This window comes from Rhopalosiphum maidis, chromosome 1 (genome assembly GCF_003676215.2).
Source record: "Rhopalosiphum maidis isolate BTI-1 chromosome 1, ASM367621v3, whole genome shotgun sequence".
In the NCBI taxonomy this organism is placed as follows: Eukaryota; Metazoa; Arthropoda; class Insecta; order Hemiptera; family Aphididae; genus Rhopalosiphum; species Rhopalosiphum maidis.
The window spans coordinates 14237788-14261302 of record NC_040877.1 but is presented as its reverse complement, the minus strand read 5'-3'; the positions used below and the strand labels follow the sequence as shown (position 1 = coordinate 14261302).

Here is a 23515-nt window from a genome sequence, read left to right as displayed (position 1 = left end):
TTCAAATAATAAAATAAAACTATATAATTATATAAAATAGCTAAAAATCCGTGTTAAAGTTTATTATTCTTATCGACAGTGTCTTCTCCCAAATATTGTTGGGCAATGTCGTCATTGGCCGCGACGTTCGGCGCGCTCATCATATTTTCTTTTCTTAATAACACCTGAAAACCCGAGTTTGTTATAAGTAATCATAATAGTAGCTACGTACTATATATAATACACTTATTTATTTAATATCAGGTTCAAGTACAATACCTAAATGTATTTGTTTCGTTTTACACTCACCTTCGAATGATGCGGACCTCGGATCCAAATATTTTTCTCGTAAGCCAGTCTAGTCAAGTTTACAGCGTCAAGTATCTAAACACCCACGTGATAACGATACATTAATAATTGCCAACACGCAAGTGAAGAATCGTGTATTATCTGATTTTCAACTTTTTACTGCAATAACTAATAATATAATATATAATGTACTAACGTCATCCACAGCACTCGAAACCGCGTCCGTAGAGTTCTGTTCGTCTTCGGCATTTTCGTTTTGTTCAAGTTTCATCAGTTGCATATATCTGAATCATTCTATTACTGATCATTGAGTTAATCGGTATATAGTTATAACAAACGGCAATCGCCCAACTAGCTCACCTCGATGTCTGTATGGATGGTCCATCGTCAACGATGTCCGTCGGTGGATTTTCCAGTTCCCAGTGTCGGCTACAGGACGAACACCGGCACTCTTTGATCAGCTGTACGCGTTTCGTGTGATTCAATCCGTCGCTGCACTTCAGTTTTACCTACAGCCATATAGGTTATAATAATAGATAACAAATGACGAGTTCATCGGGGGTAATAAATATAGTGTATGAACACAGGCACCGGGCAGAACTAGTTATAATTTTTTTAATATTAAAGTCAATTTTTAATTTAGTATTCCAAAACATTATATTTTTTTGATACATAATAATTGGATTAAAAACGAGAAGCTATAATCATTTTTACCTTATAATTTAAATGTTATTAAAATTTAACTGAGTGGGTTAAAGTATAGTACGTATAACCTACCCCGAAAAATGTTGGTCTACTATTACAACTCGCGCACTCATTTAAACTGTAAATACTAATAACTTTATACTTATTTTTACTACTTAAACTACTAGCTACAGTTTTATTTTACTTTAGAAAATTTTTAAAAACATTTATAGTTGTTGAAATAATGAGTAGTTAAAACATGACCCTATAAACAGTAATGGTACATGTTATATTGCAACAGAAAGTACGTACTGCCTACTGCATATTGCCTGTATGGTTATATAATAATTATCATGTTGCTCGTCATACTAACAGGAATCCATAGTGTGTTTACAGGTTGGCACGAGTCACAATATGAGTTAACTTCATCGCCGTTGTTGGTCGGAATCGTTCTTGGTATGGAATAACTGAAACAAGCACCCAAGCAAACGAGGTTGTCAATCTCTACGGGATCGCAATCGATGTCGGATATAACTTGTTTAATGGGCGTGCTCGTGCACCACGAATGCTTGTCAGGATACAAAACTATATTGTGGACCTATAATTTAATAATTGTATCGTTCGCAGGCCAAGTACTGTTATTTATTATAAAAATTTGGCGTCAATTCGTGTATAGGTATAGTTGTTACACGGTACCCTACGCACCTTGTGTCGTCTGAGAGTATAATTTGTCGACCCGGCTTCAGACACTCGTACGCCAAACACCAATGCAAATGTATACAGCAAATAATTCATGATGATAACTTTGACATTTAAAGAATTCGGAATCATTTGAAAAACGATTTATCTTTTTAAATATACCTGCCAAATAAAAACAAAAAATTCAAAATTAATTTATGGTGTTTGGTTTTGATTGCATAATTAATGCGGTTCGTGTATTGCTGCAAAATGTAGATCACAGCTAACTGCTTATTTATATAATATTATCTATACCGAGCAAAAATTTGAATAGTATATAAACCGTGAGATTCAATGCACGTGAAGCTGTTTGTGGTAACAGCATGTAACCATTTATGATATTATCTTTATTACTATTTACCGATAGATTACCATCTGCTCTTTTGCAGTCCTCGGCCGCTTGAAAGTATATATATATATATACATTGTATGTATATTATATACCGTGAAAGTTTCCATAAAATGTTTCATGTTATCGTAACAATTTTAATTTTTTATTATTATTATACATTTATAGGCGCGTCTACTTCTAGGTCATTAGTCAAAATTTAATTCATTATATTATTAGGTAATTTATTATAATAAGTATACAAACCACCATTCGATATCAACATACAAGACGATACCTCGCGAATACAACCTCACATTCTTACAGTTTCCCGTATAGATTATCATTCATCTATATAGTTACGAGTATAGTGCATCGGAAGACTGCTACATCGTATCATTCACATAATATTTTGGCAGGTAGCCACGAGGAAAACGACGTGCCTTAGGTTGAGGTAGGATAATATTAATTGCGAGAACGGGAGGTCCAATGAATGAACCGAATCTCGACACTAGGTATATATATATTATGTATAGACACCGTGTGTATATATATGTGTAAACATTATATACTTATTATAAATAAAATACTACTACGGCTCACGGAATCGATCTAAACGACTTGTGATATTTGCGGCAAAGCCCAGCATCGAATATCACAGCAATATTTAAATATTTAAAAAACGCGTGTAGGTTTAGGTAAGTATATACAAGGTACATTATAATTATGATGTCCATACAAACGGAAATTTGCTTTTATTTTACATAATTATTTCACACTCGAAACGAATTAATAAAAATATATACAAGCCGGTTATGCCGGGGATCATCGACCTGGAGTAAATCTACTTTTGGCAACCGTCCAGTCTTTTCTCGAGAAATTGTTCCATTCATGACGATTGCAACTAATTACGACCGGAGGAAAGGTGACGGACACGGTTTAAGCTCCCCCGGCACTGTTTACCGTCATAAGCACAGACCAACCGGTTTGCTTACTGATTAGCATACACGATTTTAATCTTACCAATGATTAATCGTTACTCCTGGGCATATTTATTTAAACCGTGTTATTTCAACGACAGCGTCGTGCACATATTATATACCCACTCCTAGCTGTATCTTAGGAACTTAGAGTGATAATAATCCAAAATCGCAACAAAAAAAAAATCAACGTTTTGTCGAGTCGTCTAGACGGAAACATTGGACAATAATATTTTTTCTTATACGTATGCATTTATTTATATTTTCACGAAAGTATAAAGCAATTTTAAGCGTGTTCATTAATAGAAATATTTTTACAGTTTTAAAGTGAAAAAAAATTTGGTTAGATACTTAATGTACATCTACCAATCATGGATCTCAAATGATAGATGTAGAGCAGGGGATAAACAACGTCACGCAAATAATTTTGTACATTTTTAAATAAACCTCAAACCTATCACTTGCGCTTATTATTATTTAACAATAATTTATGTACATAAATAATTAAATAATTAATCTATATTAATCTATACGTCTATACAATTCTATGATAAAATAAGATCATGTATGTATAATGTATATGGTTGATCTCTGAAGCTTAGTCCCCTCCTCTTTTGGATCTGTCGTTGACGTCTAATAGATATATTATATAAGTCGATATTAAGTAAAAATGAATGAAAAAATAGTAATAAATAATCCAATTTGTATATGAAAAAAAATTGAATAACGAGCAAGATATCTTTATTTCGTCCATACTCCAGCTAATAACTAACAGCTAGTTATCAAAAATTTAAATTATTAGATACATTACCACATTATTAAAAATAGGAATATGAATTTTTTGTTAAAATATTTCACTTTATATTAAAATATTATGATCGATTGTTATACCTATACTTCAAATTGACAATATGTAAATTTTTAAATATTATCCTATTTTAAACAAGTATAATATATATATATTTTTAAGTATTTAAATTTTTCTTATAAAAATATGATTGCTCATAAGAATTACATGAAATTATAAAAAAAATAGTAATAAATTAAAATAATAAAGCGTACAAAAAATAATTTGGTATCGTTGTATAAATAATATTACTAACGACTTTTTTTTCTATTTTAGATACATTAATTCAGATTTTTATATTATAGGTATTTTGTTGCAACTTGAAAATAAATTTAAAAAAAATATGTTGACAGAGACAAATTTCACTTTAGATTGAAAAATTAAAGTTTAATAAATATTATTATTAGTTTATAAGTAATTAAGTAATAAAAATTATGTGAATTAAATACATATTTTAAGTATGTTACTATGCATTATAATTAATAATATATATATATTAATCCTAATAAATATTATTGTCTTAAAATAAAATAAAAGCAACATCTGATGCCTACATAATTTAAATTTTATAACATTAATTAATAATATTGTATATACTTACGAAAAACACTAATTTTCCGAGAACTATACACCAGCTCAATTGAGTTCACAAACTGGCTGAATCGCCATCATTTCCTTGTCTACACGTAAAAAAAACTTCTGTTGCTGAACAGTGGGGGTATATAACTACTAAACATGTTGCTAACCGAGTGACCTGCTGCTAATTTCATTACCATTTTAATATTCATTATTTTATTATATAAATATAAATACATGTACATCCTGTACATGGAGAATTAACAATAAGATTAAACAATATGATCTAAATGTGCAATTATTGTCAAATTTACCAGAATCTGCAGAATTATCAAAATTATATTTATACATAATTTTACCTTATACGCATAATTTATGCATATGAACCCAGAACTTACAAGTAAAATAAAAAACATCTGAGAAACGTTATTATATATAGTTAAGTAGGTAGTATAAGTACATGTAAGAAGTTTTATAATACAGTACTATACTATTTTGAACCCATACCTACTTATGTTAAAATTATAATATATTATGCATGTAATTGTATTATTATATAAGACATTAATAATAGTCTTTACTGAGGAAAGCTGGTTTTAACACATATAATAGTAATTTTTATTAGGTAGGTATACTTAACGCGCAATTTTCGATATTAATATTTATACATTTTTTTTTTTTAATGTCAGCTTATATAAGTATTATTTGATCGTTATTATAATTCGTATATATATATTATCTCATATAAAAAAGGCACACTCCTTTTGACAAAATATTGTTTATTTTAATGAATTTGAATTATTTTAGATGATATACATCATCATTGCATAATTTATACAGTAAATGACGTAAATGACGTAATATCTATTTACAATCCCATAGAGACTTAAGTGCGTAGAGCATCGATTGAGATTTCTAAGTAATAAATGTCAAAGAGATTCGGGTTTTTTCTTAGAATTATTGATGCAGTTAAATGTAAATACATATTATCTGTTTAGAATATACACGATTGTGGTTATATAACGACGAAAATTCATATCAATAAAATAATAAAATGTAATTTATAAATATTTACTTTTGAATTTGAATAAATACAGTTTATGTTCTTACTGTTTGATGAACCACTGTTATTTGTAACTGTATAGATCTGTCAATGGTAAGAAATAAACGATATGTTTGCAAATGTATATTTATTTTATGTTCTACATTGTTACCTTTTAAAAACATTGAGAATAATACTTAAAAATTATTTTAATAACGAAGCAACTTACGTAGCATTAACCTGATGGTTGTGATTATCATTTATGATTACAATTTAAAATATATTTAATATTTATTGTTCTATTTTAGTATACATTTTTAAATAATTTTACCTGTATCTATAATTATTTCTTTACTGAATATTTATTTTATTAGAATTTCAACTTCTGTGATAAAGAAACGAATAATACACAAAAAAACACATATTTTTAATACAAAAATGTTAAGTGTTTCTATAGCTGAAAAATATACAGAAAATTCTGACGAATCAGATGATTGTCTCAATAAAACTAAAAGTAAACTTTCCGTTTAAATATTATTTATTATAAATTATTATATAAGTTTGTGGACTTAAAACTGATTTATGTTTATGTAATTATCTATACGACTAATATTATACATTATTAAATATTAGGTAATACTATAATTATTATAATAATATATTCTGTATTTTATTACTTGTTTTAGTGAAAGAGCTTTACGATAACGGAAAAATCGCTGATATTAGTGATGTTCCAGATGCTTTAAAAGAAGTGCCGGTACGAAAACTGTTCTATAAATTCATATAGATTTCAATTTAGATTAGTCGAATATCATAAAATAAATATCGATGTTAAACTTACTTACCTACTCGCTTTATCTGTACAACGAAAATCTGAATTTAATTTATTGTTTGATATTGTTATAAAATACTTTTAAAACTTATATAGAAAGTATACATAGGAACAGGAAACTATATAGATTTTAAACTACTCTGCAGAATAATTGTGCAACACTTTAAATATATTTTTGTTCGTGTGTTTTTATTTTATTTTTCTGTCGTTATGTAGTGGACAATGGTCGATGGTGGCGACGGACTAAAATTGAACCACGAGAATGAAATACAATTAGAAACGATCGAAAAAGAGTTCGAAGGTTTAAAGGTTATTTACTGCGCACGTGTCATCCTTGGGTTTCGTTAAGTTTATAGAACAAATAATAGATATTTTATAATAAACAATATTTTTAGATACAAAACGAGTTCATTACGAATAAAGTTCATTTAATTACCAACAGATACAAGTTTAGAAATAATCAGATAACACAGATCAAAGTTGAAACGGACAAGTATATACAATAGTACCAATAAATGCATCTCCTATCTGATTCATATAAATTTAATAATTATTTAAATTATTAAGTTTTCATTGCCTTTATTTAAATATAGAGTTAAAAATGAAATGGAAGAAATACGCAACAGAAAAATAAAAAAAGAATTGGAAAATAATGTATGTTTTAAAACCATATTTGACAAAATGGCGGGAATCCATAGTCACATCAACCGATTCAAAGTGATAGTAAACGGTTTGGAGGCCGCTATTGAAGAGGCGTGTGACAATAAAAAAATCATGACGGAGATAATGGAGTTGTCCGAGTATATGAAAAACCAGTATAATTTGCAAATAACCGAAAATCAATGGCACTTTACCGAGCAGACCAGTAACCACACGAGTGAAATCGACCAGTTAAATGCGTACGTGGATATTAAAACGAAAGAAGTCGATGAGTTGGAAAAGCGCACCGCCGATCAACAGCTTAGCATTGATTTCTATCAGAAATTACTAAAACGCGTCGAAAAGTACATTTCCGATATGGTATACGATATTATAATTTACATTTATTATTAACTGACGTCGAAAATCGATATAATGATGATGCAATTTGCACACTTTTTGTCTATATTAAATTCGTTATTGTATAATATATTTGTATGTAAGTTAATATTATGTAATAGGCGGACAACACGGTTGCTTAATTAATTGTCTTAATCTACAGTTGAATTTTTTGAAAACTAATAATTTTTTTTTAATTACATAAAAACAATAATTTTGCAAGTTTGCGACGCATAAATTATAATTTATAACATACAATTGCACATCCAATACATTTCAATATACAGTATACGTACTATTATATAAACTTATCAAATAGTATGTCCAAATGGTAGCAATAAATATCGAAAAAATTAATAAGTATCTACTTGGTATTAAAGTATCAAAATTACTATAATGTTACAGTTATCAATGATCTTATCGTACATAAAACAATTGGAGAATGAAAATAATCAGTTATTAGTGCCAAACGAGAACCAAAAAGAAATTGTTTTAATATTAGTTGTGAGTAATATCTATGAATACTATGTGTTATTGTGTTATAATTATTATATAATAATATATAATACAAAGGTGTCCTGTGAGAATTTACCCATTGTAATATCTTCTGAAGTAATGAAGATATGATAGTTAAGTTTTCTTAAAAAAACTCACAGGAACAAGGACTTCAAGTAAAAGTATTTCATATTTCAATTTAATTTAATGTTTTGGTAAAAAGTTAAAAAAATAATTTTTTTATTTAATTATTTTCATAAAAATTGAAGAGTTATTTTGTGAAGTTTATTTTTCTGAACATTTTATTTTTATTAACATCGTTATTTTTTTAGTTATATTATTATACGGGCCCAGTGTTTGATAACACTGGCACTTAGATGGTAATAAATAATTCACAATTTTTCTCAAAACTAGAAAAAATATTAAAATCACGAGATTAATGAAAATAAAAGGTTGAAAAATAAATATTTCAAAAAAATAAACTTTACTAAATGGTAGTCTTTGATTTTTTTTAAATAATTATATAAAAAATTATTTTTTAACTTTTTTATCAAAACGTTAATTATAATATGAAATTCTTTTAGTCCTTATCCCTATAAGTCTCATAAAAAAAAAAAAAAATTATGATAGGTATCTTCATTATTTTAGGGGATATTGCAATGGGTAATTCCTCACAGACAACTGTAGGTAGGTACCTACCTATGTATAATGTCTTTTTTTAAACTGTTGGATATAAAAGTTAAAATTTTTACTTTCTTTTAAAAAATGTCACATATTAATAGATATGTATAACCGTACATATCATTCTTATTATATTTCTAATAAATATTTATTATATTGATACAGTTTCATTAAAATAATAATAATAATAATGAACCTAATTTATAGAAACAATTGAAAGAAATTCACGGAATCATTGGAAATGAAGGAAGATCAAGACTATGACGATTGATTTGCATTTAAAATTGTTAAAGTAACATGTAGACAATGTTGACGAGGAAAACAAATTTTTCTGTTGATTGAATTTTTTAAATAATAAAGTTTAACAACAACTCATAATATTGAAATCACAAGACTTGCACTTTTAAGTAATAGCTAGGTAGGTAAGTAGGTATAGCAATAAGTCAGTGTTCATTATATACGCAGCATGAGATAACCATATACAAATAAAATATTTTAGTAACCACAAAATTAATCAAAGCTCTAGAACCAATATATAATTGTAATAAACTATAAAAAAAAATTTGCATATTTTTCTTCAGCTTGTGATTATTTTATTCAGAACTTTTTTTAATATAATACTCTTCTTCTGTAGTTTGAGATGGTAACAGCCATGGAAGTCGAATTGAAGTTTCTTGAATTTGATTTTGATCAGATTTGCAGGTTGTAGATGAACCCGATTCTTCTTCGGCACTATTATGATCAATTATATCAAGGGTATACAGCTTTTTTGCGCATAAAATTTGCGAAGTGTTAATACTTTGCTCCGAACATAATGTAGGTAAACCTTCGATGCCTTTTTTTAAATTGCTTTTAAATGTTTCAGAATTTTTGTTGATGTTAACCGTTAATGTTTTGTTAATTTCGATTGATCCACCGAAACTTCGATAATGATTATTTATTACGTTATTATTATTGTAGTTTTCGTTACTATTTTTGTCATCGTTGAAATCCAAATTTGTCTTTACACATTTTTCATTTTCGTCTGAATTTATTTCGGCATTGACGTGAATTGTCTCTACAGAAGCAAACTCGTTTTTGGTACGTTCAATGACCAAATCGGTCGAATCGTTTGAACTTAAAAGGTCATCGGTACACTGTTTGAGAGATGGTTCAGTATTGTTTGCTACGGCGATATTCACCACTTCGCTATCAAACGTGTCGACTTTACTGTCAACGGAGTGTTCGCATTTTTCGTCCAATCGTTCTGCAGATTCGTTACTATCGTTTACAATACCGATAATCGAGGGATAGCAACCATCGATGTCTTCTTGGCTTCCGCTGCCATTGTCTACTGTGGCAGTGCAAGTACTCGATTCTTCTATTCGATCACACTGACGATCTACTACATCACTTTCAAGATCGCTTAAACCATCGTTATCGGTACTGTTATCGCGTGTCAAAAAATTGTCGGTAGAGTCATCTCCGCCGTTGTTATTATCGACGATTTCGCATACCAACGGAAGTGCGGCTTTGGTGGGCGATCCATCGTCGGCAGAATCGTCGTCCGAAGAATCGCATTCGTCGTAATAGTCTTTAGACACGATCAGGCTGTCCGTAGAATCTCTCCCGTCGACACCTTCCTGATAGCCGCTGTCCCCAGAGGCCGATGGAGTAATTTGTACATTCCTATTTCGACGCATACTCATTATCGCACGTACGGAATCCGAAATAACTTTTTGTTCGTCTTGGTTTAATTTGGTTCTCATGGCTTGTTCCGCTTCGATCCCGCCCGTACTCCTTAAAATATAAAAATGTATTTCACTACCTATCTAAATAGGTTACTTCGGTATAGGGAATTTCTATCAACTAAAATTATAATCAATTCTCACCAAGCTTCTGCGCACAAACGGTCCTTTTTGAATATTGGTCTTTCGTCCAGATTACGAAGTTCTTTCTGTAAAAATAAACACAATATTTGACTTACTTATATAAAATATACAAAATTTTATTTATTTTAAATAACAAAAGACGATATAAGCATGAAAACGTTTATTATTATGACAAAAACATAAAAAACATGGAGACATGGAGTAGTACCACTACAAACAAGTAGAATGATATACTATTTAGTTTTTAACATAACTTTAAGACTTACACATTTTACAGTTAATGTTTTTCGATAATTTTTTATTTTTGAAATCACACTATTTCCAGTTAAAGACAAAACACGCAAAGATTCCATGTTAGTAAATACCTATAAAATTTACAAACAAAAATGTAACGAAAATTATACATACCTATTACCCGCTATAAAAAGTTAATACTTAGTACTTAGTAGTTAGCTATAGATATCAACTTACATCGACGATTTCTGGATCGTCTAAGTAGTTATATGAAAGATCAAGTATAGACAAGGTTTTACAGCTGGCCAAATGAGCAATATCGCTCGCTGTAGAAAGTTTGTTGTGAGACATAATCAACGAATTAAGGTCCCGCAAGTGATCTAAAATTTATTTAAAAATGAATAATAATCAATTTTTTTTAATTAAACAAAACTGTTGCAGTACATACCTAAGTTTTCAATAATTTTAACAAAATTATGGCTCAAATTTAACGTGTTAAGTTTAATCAAGCAATCAAGATTTTCGATTTTGGAGATGGCGTTGTTGTGCATGTACAAACCGACAAGCTCTGTTTGATTTTCGAGTCCAGAAATGTTTGTAAGGCAATTATTTTCTATCCACAGACATTTTAGCCCAGTATATTCTTCCAAGTTTTCAATCTTTGAAAATCCTTGAAATAACATTCGATAGGTATATTAATTAGTTACACATAACTAATCTGTAGATTTCTTTAAGATTTAAGCAGAACTCTCAGTTCAAATAATTATTATAATGCATTTAGATAGAACTACGCAATATACGCATATTTTTGACACACCTTTAAAATGGAGATATAAAACATCATTGTGACGAGGGATAATGTACAATTTATTTTGCTTGCATATTTCTCTGAGCCTTTCTTTCGTCATTCTGAAAATCACATTTGTATCCAATTTTGTTGATTAATATTTTGACTTAGAATAAAAATTAAATTATAGTTCCATTTAGGGTAAACTATACATTCCTAGATATAGTATATCATAGCCATTGTAGTATTATGCTAGTATATATATTTAAACAGTGCGTCCAATAAGTTTTGAGAACGTGGTTACAGAACGTGCAAAAAATTGCAAACATTTTTTCAATACATTTTTTATTCAAATTAATCCCGTTACATCGTATACACTTATTGTGGGACGTTCTTTCAATTTTTCCATAGCCCTTGAAAATTCTTCTTTTAGAATTGTGTTCAACTTCCTCATTACGGCTTCTAGAATTTCTTCAATAGTTGCAAAATAATTTCCTTTCAACTTCATATTTAGTTTTGGAAAATGAAAATAGTCAGGTGGATTAAAATCTAGGGAGTACGGGAGGTGGCTGATCATCGGAACCAATTTTTTTATCGGAATCTGGCTGTTAATTGCTGCAGTGTGTACCAAAGTTATACTAACAACTCAGAATCTCATTAAGATAGATTAGGTTAGTATATTATAGATTTAGAAGCATAGTCTCAAAACTTGTGGGACACACTGTGTACCATCATCTTACATTCTTATTCCAATAATTGTATTGCGATTCTCTAACACTTTTTTAATATAATATTAAATATCTTTTTTTATTATTATTAAAATATTTAATACATGGATTAGTATAATAAAAATTTAATAATAATGAAATATATTAATTTTTAATACATACAATCATAAATTATTTATAATATAACTATAAGTAAATATGATTATATAATTACGTATATTGTCAGTCCAAAGATATAATTTTTCAATAGAAAATAATAACTAAATAGTAAATGCAGTAATACTTCTACTAATATAGTAAATTGTATAAATGTAGTATAGTATAACACATACACACATTAACTCTACATATTACTTACCTATATAATTTATAAAATATATGCTATCATAGCATCAATAGTGGTTGTGCACTATTTGCAGACTATATACAGATAGAGGGCAAGATTAAATTAAGCTCCAACTGAGTAAAGATATGGGTATTTAATTGTTTGAATAGTATTATATATTTATATAGGGTCTATAGTTATTTAAAATTATTAAGTTGATAAAATTAATAACTATAGAAAATATTTGTATAACTACAGCTTTATTTTATAAGATACTAGCTGTCCCCGTGTACTTTATTGCCCGTAAAAAATGCATCCAAGTTAGGTTTGGTTGCCTAATACTAACATTTAAGGATAAAAACTATTTTTGATTTTCTGACTTGATGTATAGATGATATTTCCGATATATCAACTTAACATAACTGTCCCGCCCCAGCATTGCATTTTTTCGATCGATTAACCGATTATATGTATCATTTAAAAACAATCTATTATTCAAATAATCGCACAGCCCTAATTACATAATAAAGAGGTAATATAATATTGAGATCATTAATCGGGATAAAAATTATCCTCTCTTATGACGGAAACAAAATTACACACATTGATCATAATTTCATCAAAATCAGTTGAGCAGTTTTGGAATGCATCAAGAACATCATACCTGTCGTACACCAAATTTTTATGTAGATATATTAGTTAGGTATTTTTAAATTGTACTTTTAAGTAATTCATTCTTTCTATAGTCCATACACATAAATATTTATGTGTATGTTTATATTTCTTTCGTTTTTTTTTTAAAAAAAAAAAGGTCAGGTTGCCACGAAAATCCACGGGCCGCCGTGCCCTATACATGTATACAATTTACACGTTTATTTTAATTATATTAATTTTGTAATTAATAATTAACTTTATCGGACTAAATTTATGCCTGTGACACTCACAAAGAATGTGGTTTTCTATTAGTAAAAGAATTTTTAAAATCAGTTCAGTAGATCCAGAGATATCCCTAACAACGCCAAAAAACGACTTCTCCTTATATAATAGTATATAGATATAAATTATTATTTTTTTATTTGTACAAATTTACAGCTGTTGCTATAAGATAATAAGTGTTACACTAAAAGTATATTATATTATATCATTAATAGGTATCTAATATACTATTTACATTTTACAGTTATCATAACTACGCATACTTAAAAAAGGGTGGGTGGTGAGGAGTACTTGTGTTTTTCACGATGGTCTAATTCATGAAATTGTAAAACAACACAACACACCTGTATGTACTAAAAAAAGCTCACGAGTAGAATATTATTATATATAATATATCTACAGGGAAGTTCTTTTATCACAAAACACTCATTATTTCAAAAACCATTAAAGTTTTAGAAAATATTTTTCCGACAATTTACAGTCAAAATAAACATTTTATTTTATATATATTTTTTATCATTATTTTTAATTTTTACTTTTTTGAATAGCAACATACATTAAAAAAAAAAATAATTTAAAAATCGTTGCTTTTTTTCGACTGTAAATCATATTATAAAAGAAATGTTTAAAAAAATATTAACAGTTTTTGAAATAATAAGTGATTCGTGATAAAAATAATCACCGGATATTACATAGCCACGTAGGTAATAACTAATAGCGTTTATTATTATAAAAACCGCAATGTCAATGTGCAATTTATAAGTTCGTTGATTTAGCAAGTTATTTTTATGGTCTTTTATAGTAATCTAATAGTTTAATCACAATCAAATACAATACAATATAATACAATATAATATGAACGACTTTGTAACGTACCCAGGCGCAAGATTTTTATGAAAACCATCTTTCATTTCATCAATTTTTTCCATTTTTCCTAAAATACCTATGATTTTTGCTTGTGTTATTTTCACAGTACTTTTTAAATTCAGTTAATTTCTAGAATTGAGAGTGAACTTTATATTTTAGTCGATAATAACTACAAGCTACGTCTGTATCCATAGTGATAACTGATAAGTGATAATATCATAGGTAGCTGGTAAATGAAACATATCCGTTTCTATAGAAAATAATATTCATTAAACAACAACGTACATAGTTACGTAGTTTATAAATATATTATAATGCGTAGGTTTGTATGGTTAAAACTTATAACGATGGTTTTCTAAAAATTAAACATCTGTTAATTTATTTATAAAAATATTTTTAAAGTAATTTTGCAATGAACATGGGTGAAATATACAAATAGTTGGCATTTTTATTTTTTGGAAAAAGTTGGACTGAAGTTCCCAATAATATTATTAACAAAAATTACGTGGAGATTATGCCTTCTTCCAACTTCTACTCCATATTCATCACAATGAATAATTTGAAATCAAAACAAAAATTATTATATCCTGCATTCAAAAGTACTTAAACATATTTTTTTTTGTACAATTATTGAATTACACTATTACCAGTAGCATATAATTTTATATTGAATAGATAACATTTCACAAACATCATAATTTATCATAGTCCATAATTGTATCGATATCGAAGACAAAAATAATAAATAATGAAAGTATAGTATCTATCTAATTGATTTAAAATGAACAAGGGTGACATTTGGAGGGGAAGGTGTACATTGGCACTCCTATTTTTTCCTTTGTCTTAAATTATTGAACTTTCCTAAAATATTCAAACGATGGTCGTTAAAAACAATAGTGCGTATAATATATTATACACAGAGGTATAATAAGACATATATTTATTATATAAAGATTTATAATATTGGTAAGCATAACAAAAATTATTTTTAACTTCAAATTTTCCATTTTTTTAATTTATCAAAATATTAAATGTATAACTTATTCTATCCACATATTGTATACATAATGTATTTAGGTGCTATAATAAATAGAAAGATAAATTTTTGAATTTTGGCACTGTTATTAAAAAAACTGAAATGATATCACCGAGGGATAGACAGGTAAGCAACTCTAAATTTAAAAAAATCATTAAATAAAACTTTCAATATCGTAAATATCAAATGTATTGTATCATATTAATAATTATTAACTTATATTATGTAATTATCTACTACCTCGTACATTGAACCACATAGGATTATTAATCATGATTCTTGATATAGAATAAAATTAGTCCTAAAATTTAAATAAATGTGTTGTTATGTAATTTATTTTGCTTGTCCCAATCGTTTTGAAATACACTGAGAATATTTTACTCCAAGAGAGGGATAGGCGAAAAACACAATTTTGTTAAACATAAACATAAACATAATTTATAATAATGTAGATAAATAATGCATGTATATTATTATAAATTATAAAACTATTTCGGTAAAAATAAAAACTGTTAGGTACCTAGTTATTTAAATAAAAAAAAATATTGAGCTGCCAACAAATACATAGGATAAAAATGTAGAAGTAAATATATAATATATATTTTTTATTAAAATTCTTTATTCAAGTGAGTTGTTTGAACAATATGAAGAAAAGCTTAATTAATACAATAATATGTAGCACAGAAATTACAGATTGAAGAAACTTCTTAGTTTTACATATTTTAGATTCTAAATGTTCAAATGAATGTATTGATTTAATCACATGGTTTTTTTTTGGGGATGAGTACATAAGTTGTCGATTAAATGCTTGAATTTTCAAAAATGTGGGTTGTTTATTAGAATATAAAATTGGATCCAATTAGTAGATTGACTTTAGAGAGGTTAAACACAAAATATCTAGTACCAATTTTTTTGTGTAACTCAAAAACAAATAACCGTATAGTTATTTGAATTTTTCACAAAATGTTTATAGTATTGTTTTTTATTTACGATATCATTTTCAATTTTCAAAATATTTTGACTATATTTTTGAAATTCCTGTAATTTCACATTCGACTTATCGATGGGAAATGTGAAAGTATAACTATATTAACTTGAATAAGTTATAAGCAGTTTTCCAAAGAATATATATTAATAATATATTTAGAATAGATAATGGATATTTTATTAACCTATGTATTTGTAAAAATGGTAATGCTCGAATATTTTTCACGAAAGTGTTTCCAATACTTATTTTATTGACATATTAAATGTAACGAAAAAAAATTCAATTTATATAATATATGTATATTATTATATACTATATTTAAATATTTTAAACCATTCTACCACAGAATATAACAATACTGCCTTCACAATTCCAACAAAATAATATTTAAAGAAACGCTATAATAATCTTACGTTTTCATAAAATAGGTAGAAATTATGTTTTCGTACTTTTTTTCGTTTTTTTAACCCTTTTATATAGTTTAATACTGATTTAACAACAATATATTTTGATTAAGTATAATGTATAGGACGTCATACAATAAAGGTATAATATATAATATATATATATAAGAATATACATATATATTAGCTATTACTTGTATCAAAACAATTTAACAGAATACTATCGTCTTTATTTAATTAAAAAAAACGTGTAATGGAAGTATTTACAATTTAATTAGTTGATCTTGAAAATAAAAACGAAAATGATCATCGTTAAACATCGATAAAAAGTTTAGTTAAAGGTCAATAGATAATTCTAAATAATATAATTAATTAGTAGTTTCATCTGAATCATATTATATCTGTGTACCACGTACATGAATATTACTTGAACTCTTTAATTTCTGTGTCATGCTCGTAAATTAATAGCTTTTGAACGAAAACAAACTGTATTTTTTACGAATTAAATCTATCTAGGTAGTAGGAACTTATATAGTTTTGATATTTTTCTTGATTTCTATACAGTTATAGTGTTCTCCAAACTTGTATGGTTATAATTTTATTAAGTTACCAAAAACATATAATTTTAGTGAGTAATGCAATTTAAAAATTATACTGCAATGTAAAATCTGATTTATTGTATATTTTATTATTTTTTTCGTCAGTATGCAAATATTCTGTTATTCGTGCGTATAGGTTAGATAGTAATTGAGTAGATACAATAATTAAAATAATTAATCTAAATTTAATGGTCGATTAACCATTACCAATATAAAATATTATGTAATGTTATCTCAATCGTATTATTGTAATTTGTAATAACTACAATTACTTTTAAACGAATTCCGCAGTAAACATATCTAAATAGTAAATACTTATCATAATAACGGCAATTACAATATTCTATAGTAATAATTTAAAAATTTGAATGCAATATTAAACAATTATTAAGCAATAACTATTTGTTAATACAATAATACTTACACTTCGTTGATGCTGTATAAGCATTAAATAAGCAATATTAGTGTATTATCATTAAGTGTAAATTTTATAGAATTTATAGAGTATCTATAATATTGTACAATATAGATATAAGTTATCTATACATTTTATGATTCATGGCTAATATTTTACTGTGGTTCATATAATCATAAATTATTAATTATTGTTAATTTATCATTACTTACTTCGAAATACTAACTTGTAGTATACCCAAATATAAATTGTTACTATAAATACGAATTATTTTCTTGGTTGTTGTGTGATTGGTCATGTAAAGATAGATTTTGATTTAAAGTATATTTTTATTCAAATTTGGAGTACTGAAATGCAGATATAATATACGGTGAATTTTTAAATACTTAACTATTTCTAATAGTTTGTACTAAAATAAAATCATATACATAATAGCCTATGATATTAAATCAATTATATCGAAAACCTAAATATAATTCTATGAATAAAAAAATAATATATTTGTAAGGACAATAGTTGTTAGAAATTAAGTTTATATTTATTATTATATAATTTAATGTTCACTGATTTATCATTATTTGATAAAATTATTATTGTAATTTATAATTTAACGTCTTATAGTATTATAATATAATTCTATACATATTATCCCGTTATCCGTATCAATGAAATATAAGAATCCTAATATCTAAACAGGTATTTATTAAATTTAGTATTCCTACCTTTAAATATTTACATGCATATATAATATAATAACAATAAATAATAATAATATATTAATATCATATTTTCACAATTCATTATTTCAAATATTATGCATTTAATTTGATGATTAAATTGTATTATTATTTATTAGACAGGTATACTGCAAAATGATTTTGATTAAACATCATGATGCATTCATGTGCAATTTCTTAATTCATGCAATGTTAACTATAGAAAAACAGGAAATTTATTTTTTTTATATGTTAATAAAAATACTCAGCTCTCAAGCTATGGTGTTACACAATATTAGTAACATATATTATATTATTATCAAAACTAATTTACAACAATTGTTTTGTTCAGAATCACATAGGTCAGTACCTACTTAATACCATTAATTATAGATTATAGTTATTATTTTACTCAATATTATTTAATAAGTTTTACTGACAATGAATCATCCTTATTTATAAATTAGAATTTTTATAATCAATGGTAGCAAATAGGTACACTTTTCTTAACCTATGAAAATACATCATTTAATTACGTTTTTGTGATAATTAGGATTATTATAGATGTACAAATGATAAAGTATAATAATATTTATTAATTGAAATCAAGAAGGTATCCTTTCTAAATCTAATTCACATTTTATTTTGAGAAGATTTGGATCAAACGCATATTTTTCTGCACATTGGTTGAATTTTAGTCCTGTGCTAGCTGCTTCAATCATAGCTTTTCTCATTCCATTGGAATCTATTGTTCTCAGATTTGTCACTAATCGTAATGCCGCCCACACTCTTATGTGAGCCGTGATGCACCCGTGGTTATAATTACCGTATTCACCACATTGATAATCCCACGGTAAAGTGTAATGGTATTGAGGCCAAAGGCTTTTATTTATGACAAATACCAAGTTTGTTTGAATGGAATACCTGAATCGAACAAAATTATTGTAATTAAAATCTAATTAGTTTAACCGTATATTTTTCATTAACTCAAATAATATTGATAAAAGTTTTCTTAATACTTATTAAAAGATTTTAAGCGATAATGCATAGATAGTACATCGAATTATTTAAACATTTTAAACCAATAACCACTTAAGTTTTTTTGCTGGACATTATCATAAGATTTTTATCGGTATAACTTTTTAGTCAACAGTTAACATAAATACTTTATAATTTATAATTAATAAACTTATATTTTTAACTTATAAAATTAATTTTATAATTTTAAAAATTATATATTATTACCTATATTTTATATGTTGGTTGGGAAATATTGTTTATAATAAAAAATTTTACTATTCTTGTGAAAATTATACACTTATTTGACTTATTAATATAATATTCTATATGGTTACTATAGATCCCGGATGGGTGACCATCTAGGAATTTTAGCAACACACATGCCCCGTCATGTCTTCCTAACCATAATCGTCGAAAGAAAAATAATATTTAGCTAAAATCTCTCCGAACGTATAAAAACAATATATTTTATATAAATGAAACAAATATTTGTTTCTTATTTTTTAATAATAAAATTATATATTATAATGTTAAAATAGTTTACATATTTAATTTAATTACTTACATTTATTTATAACCCTCTTTGAAATTATGTTTTGAATTTAAGTTAGTAAATAATATTTTCTTCTTATAACACCAATGCGATAGTAAATATTTAAATATATTTACAAATAATAATGAACATTGCTCATTAATTATTAGTTCTCAACTCCCGCCCCCAATACTATGTACAATGTAGGCCCTATACTATAACGAATTGAAACCCTAATTTATACATATATTTTTCACATAAAAAAATTAGATAAAACATTTGTAAAACTTAAAATATTTCTATACCAGGCATAATTATATGATTTACTATCTATTAAAGATGATTTATACTTATTTATTTATCTTACTTGTAACTGAAGTAGTTTTATTCGATATTATATTTAAATAAAACATACATTAGATGTTATTATTACAAGTATAATAACAGACAACAGTCTAGTAAAAATATATATATAATAATTCTATTTGATTAAAATATATAGGTACAGATATACAGACTGAATGTTTTTCTTAGCTTTTTCTATGTACATTTTAAGTAATTTGATCGAACTAGTTAAAGCAAGCTTATTTTCAGTTGTTAAGATACCAAGGTAATTATGATGTCTTTAACAGTCAAAGCTCTTTGTTATGTTTTTAATTAGTTTCCAAGCTTATTAAAAATCTCTTTCTGTTTTAGTGACCGTTGCTAGTAGTGTAAAAAGTATATTTTATAAGCAACAGAAGTACTTAAAAAATAAATTGTATACTATTTGCATACATTTAGTTTAAAAGTTCTAAAAAAAATAATTGAAAAATAAAATGTGATTAAGTAATATGCAAATAATTATTTATAATTTTTACGCAGTTCCTCAAGAATTCTAACCCAAGGACAAAGTTCTCACTAACTCTAAGATAATTTACTATACACCTATTATTACTATTTTTTTTATAGTTAGGTAAAATGTTTACAGTTGTAACTTAAAAGTTATAAATTCTATACCTTATGTATAAATATTACATACGATATTATATGAATTTTAACTATTTATATTTTAATAAATTAGGTAAATGAGTAGATTTATCAAAATAGTTTTTTAGCTTTTTTTAATATAATATTAGAACGAAATGTATTTAAAAAATTACTTGTTAAGTGGTTCTAGTCCCCAAATGATCGTAGCCGCATTTAAAATCCAACTGTAATGTAACGATACTGTAACTCTAAAGAATCCAACAATGAAAATTGAACAAAGAAGTGACTCATCCCAGAGTTGAGATGGCAAAAACACAGTGACCATCAACAACAATGGAGCTAACAACCAGTAAAGTCTAAAGTGAAACATAAAAATTGAATAATTAATGAAAATTAAATGGAAAAGGTTTACCTTTTTTGCCACATTACAATAGGATCTTGCTCTAAATCTTTAGTGTCGATAGTTTTTAAAATTTTCTCGTGGTCAGGATGACTTGTGACAAATTTGTTTGTAAAATATGCATAGAAAAATCCTCGATTTGGGTTAAATGGATCTTTTTCTGTACCAAAATGCTCATGATGCAATCGGTGTTCTAACACCCAGTCGTAAAGTGATCCCTGAAAATAATATTATTGTATTAGGATATTTTATACTCTAAAACTCTTTGATGATTTGCATATACTTGACATATCAAGGTCTGTGCAAATGCTAAGAATACTTTGAGTACGATACTGGCTTTGAAACTTATATGTGCCCATAATCGATGAGCTCCGGCAGTTAAGCCAAGGACAGACACGTGGATAAGACATATTGCTATAAAAATAATTACAATTTACTTTTTAAAATAGGTATCATAAGTAGTATACTAGTAGTGAATAAATAAAAATATGAATAATTACTATACAATATAGTAGTCCATTTAGCTTGAAAAACTGCGAGGTAAAGTCCGACCAAAGCAGAAAAATGAAGGTATAAATAATAAAGAACACTTGGCCATCGCGTTTCTCTCGGTATTTTTATGTCCTTGTCCGTCATTATAAATAAGTTTAACCAAATTGACAGATTTTAAAATTTTTATTTATGAACGTCCGTTTATTTAAAATATATATTGAGATCGATGTGTTTCATTTATGAATTCAGCTACGCATTTCTGCAAAAAAATTAAAATTTGGTATAATTAAATTTATTACAAAAATTGATATCTATAAAATATATCATGTCCCAAATGTTATGCGTTATTTGTATAGAGTATAATTTATTGATTTACCATAAATAAACGTACTTGTCTTGATGTTGAAAAACTCTTCGTCGAAGTCCGGCGAACGACTGTACGAACGTATGCACCTTTTGAAGGTCAATCGTATTCGTCGACCTGTTGGCTTTACATACATATGATTTGATAGAATAGATTTATAGTATGGCGTCTACGTTTGTCGCATAATAATTATTATGCGTGCTTATTTCATTTATTGTACTTGTTATTTAGGTTAAACAATAGTTTATCCAAATAATGCGCATATTACCTATGTACCTACGTTGTCGAGTGATAATGATTAACCAAACGACTGTAATAATAAATGAAATCAATGTATTCCGGAAATCCTGTACTGTACACTATACTGTACATAAAATTATACATAATATTTACCCGTTAGTCTTAGTCTTACATTTCTAAAAAAATATGTTCATAATGCTATTACAACAAGTAATTATAAAAGATAAAAGTACAAGCACAGATATTAACTTAAAACTGCACAGTACCTTTTCATTGCAATTATTGTTACATAGAGATCCAGTTTTGGTTTGTATATGTAAGTAGTGTTATTATTTGTACACAAACATTATGTATTTATTAGTGCATTTGTAGTTTTAAGTCGATATGACGAAAAATGATATTATTGCACTAATGTAATTAAGCGTTTCTATATAACAATATTCACGCGACGAAAAAAGCCACAGCCTACCGATGCCATACGAATTTAACAATGTATAACAATAAAATATAATGTTGAATCGACAATCGTTATTTGATAATTAACGTATTTGGAATTCTAATGAACTCATTAAAATTTTACGCCTTTTAATGAAAGCAATCGATGTATGTTAATTAATCGTTAACATCAAAGTCTGAATTTTACTTTGCATGTGTTATAATACAACTATAATATATGAACAATATCCTTATAGATAGAAAACATTTTTCTAAAGAAATTTACCCACATATAAGGTATACATAAGCCCCATACGTACCTCCAAATTTTCGATTTGGTTATTAGCAGGGCTGTGCATTTAATGCACTAAACAAATGTTAAATGTATGTATATATTTTTGCATTGAAAACAGGCAAAATATACTCTGAAAAATAAAAATAACATTCAAATACATTAAATCCACAGTATTGGTCATTAGTGAAGGTGGAAAATTATTCCTAAAATTAAAATTTTCCTTTACCTTTATAAGATTTAGGAATCTCTGTCTTATCATATTCTGGTATCATAAACTGGCGAGCTTAAAAATGCTGTTTGAATTATTTAATTTAACATAGCTTCCTAATGATT

General features: G+C 26.7%; 4 protein-coding genes across 5 annotated transcripts; 1 reads left to right on the top strand and 3 right to left on the bottom strand.

The window, feature by feature from the left end:
* Nucleotides 1-13: 13 nt before the first annotated feature.
* Nucleotides 14-4552, bottom strand: LOC113549193 (neuroblastoma suppressor of tumorigenicity 1-like). The gene is made up of 7 exons (XM_026950377.1): nt 4467-4552; nt 1678-1833; nt 1346-1570; nt 649-797; nt 485-572; nt 289-363; nt 14-164 (listed from the first exon to the last, which is right to left on the bottom strand). The coding sequence occupies exons 2-7, from the start codon at nt 1801-1803 to the stop codon at nt 54-56; spliced, it is 774 nt and encodes a 257-aa protein (XP_026806178.1). The 5' UTR covers nt 1804-1833; nt 4467-4552; the 3' UTR covers nt 14-53.
* On the top strand, nt 3698-8847 carry LOC113549194 (the record flags this gene model as incomplete). Its single annotated transcript, XM_026950379.1, has 8 exons — nt 3698-3722; nt 5941-5997; nt 6170-6240; nt 6532-6624; nt 6711-6808; nt 6909-7335; nt 7759-7857; nt 8737-8847. Coding segments are annotated over 8 exons (927 nt in total), but the record flags the coding sequence as incomplete, so codon positions are not given.
* Nucleotides 8848-9122: 275 nt separating this feature from the next.
* On the bottom strand, nt 9123-11542 carry LOC113549191 (dynein assembly factor 1, axonemal-like). Its single transcript, XM_026950375.1, has 6 exons — nt 11452-11542; nt 11083-11304; nt 10872-11014; nt 10667-10765; nt 10401-10465; nt 9123-10308 (listed from the first exon to the last, which is right to left on the bottom strand). Exons 1-6 carry the CDS (start codon nt 11540-11542, stop codon nt 9123-9125), a joined length of 1806 nt encoding a protein of 601 aa, XP_026806176.1.
* A 7469-nt stretch (nt 11543-19011) lies between these two features.
* Nucleotides 19012-22469, bottom strand: LOC113561250 (acyl-CoA Delta(11) desaturase). Of its 2 annotated transcripts, none has more exons than XM_026967564.1 (6): nt 22225-22469; nt 21857-22107; nt 21640-21770; nt 21369-21574; nt 21130-21312; nt 19012-19359 (listed from the first exon to the last, which is right to left on the bottom strand). In XM_026967564.1, exons 2-6 carry the CDS (start codon nt 21990-21992, stop codon nt 19041-19043), a joined length of 975 nt encoding a protein of 324 aa, XP_026823365.1. In that variant the 5' UTR covers nt 21993-22107; nt 22225-22469; the 3' UTR covers nt 19012-19040. The 2 variants fall into 2 exon arrangements, with proteins under 2 accessions (XP_026823365.1, XP_026823364.1); XM_026967563.1 differs by having other exon boundaries at nt 22240-22468.
* Between the last annotated feature and the right edge of the window lie 1046 nt (nt 22470-23515).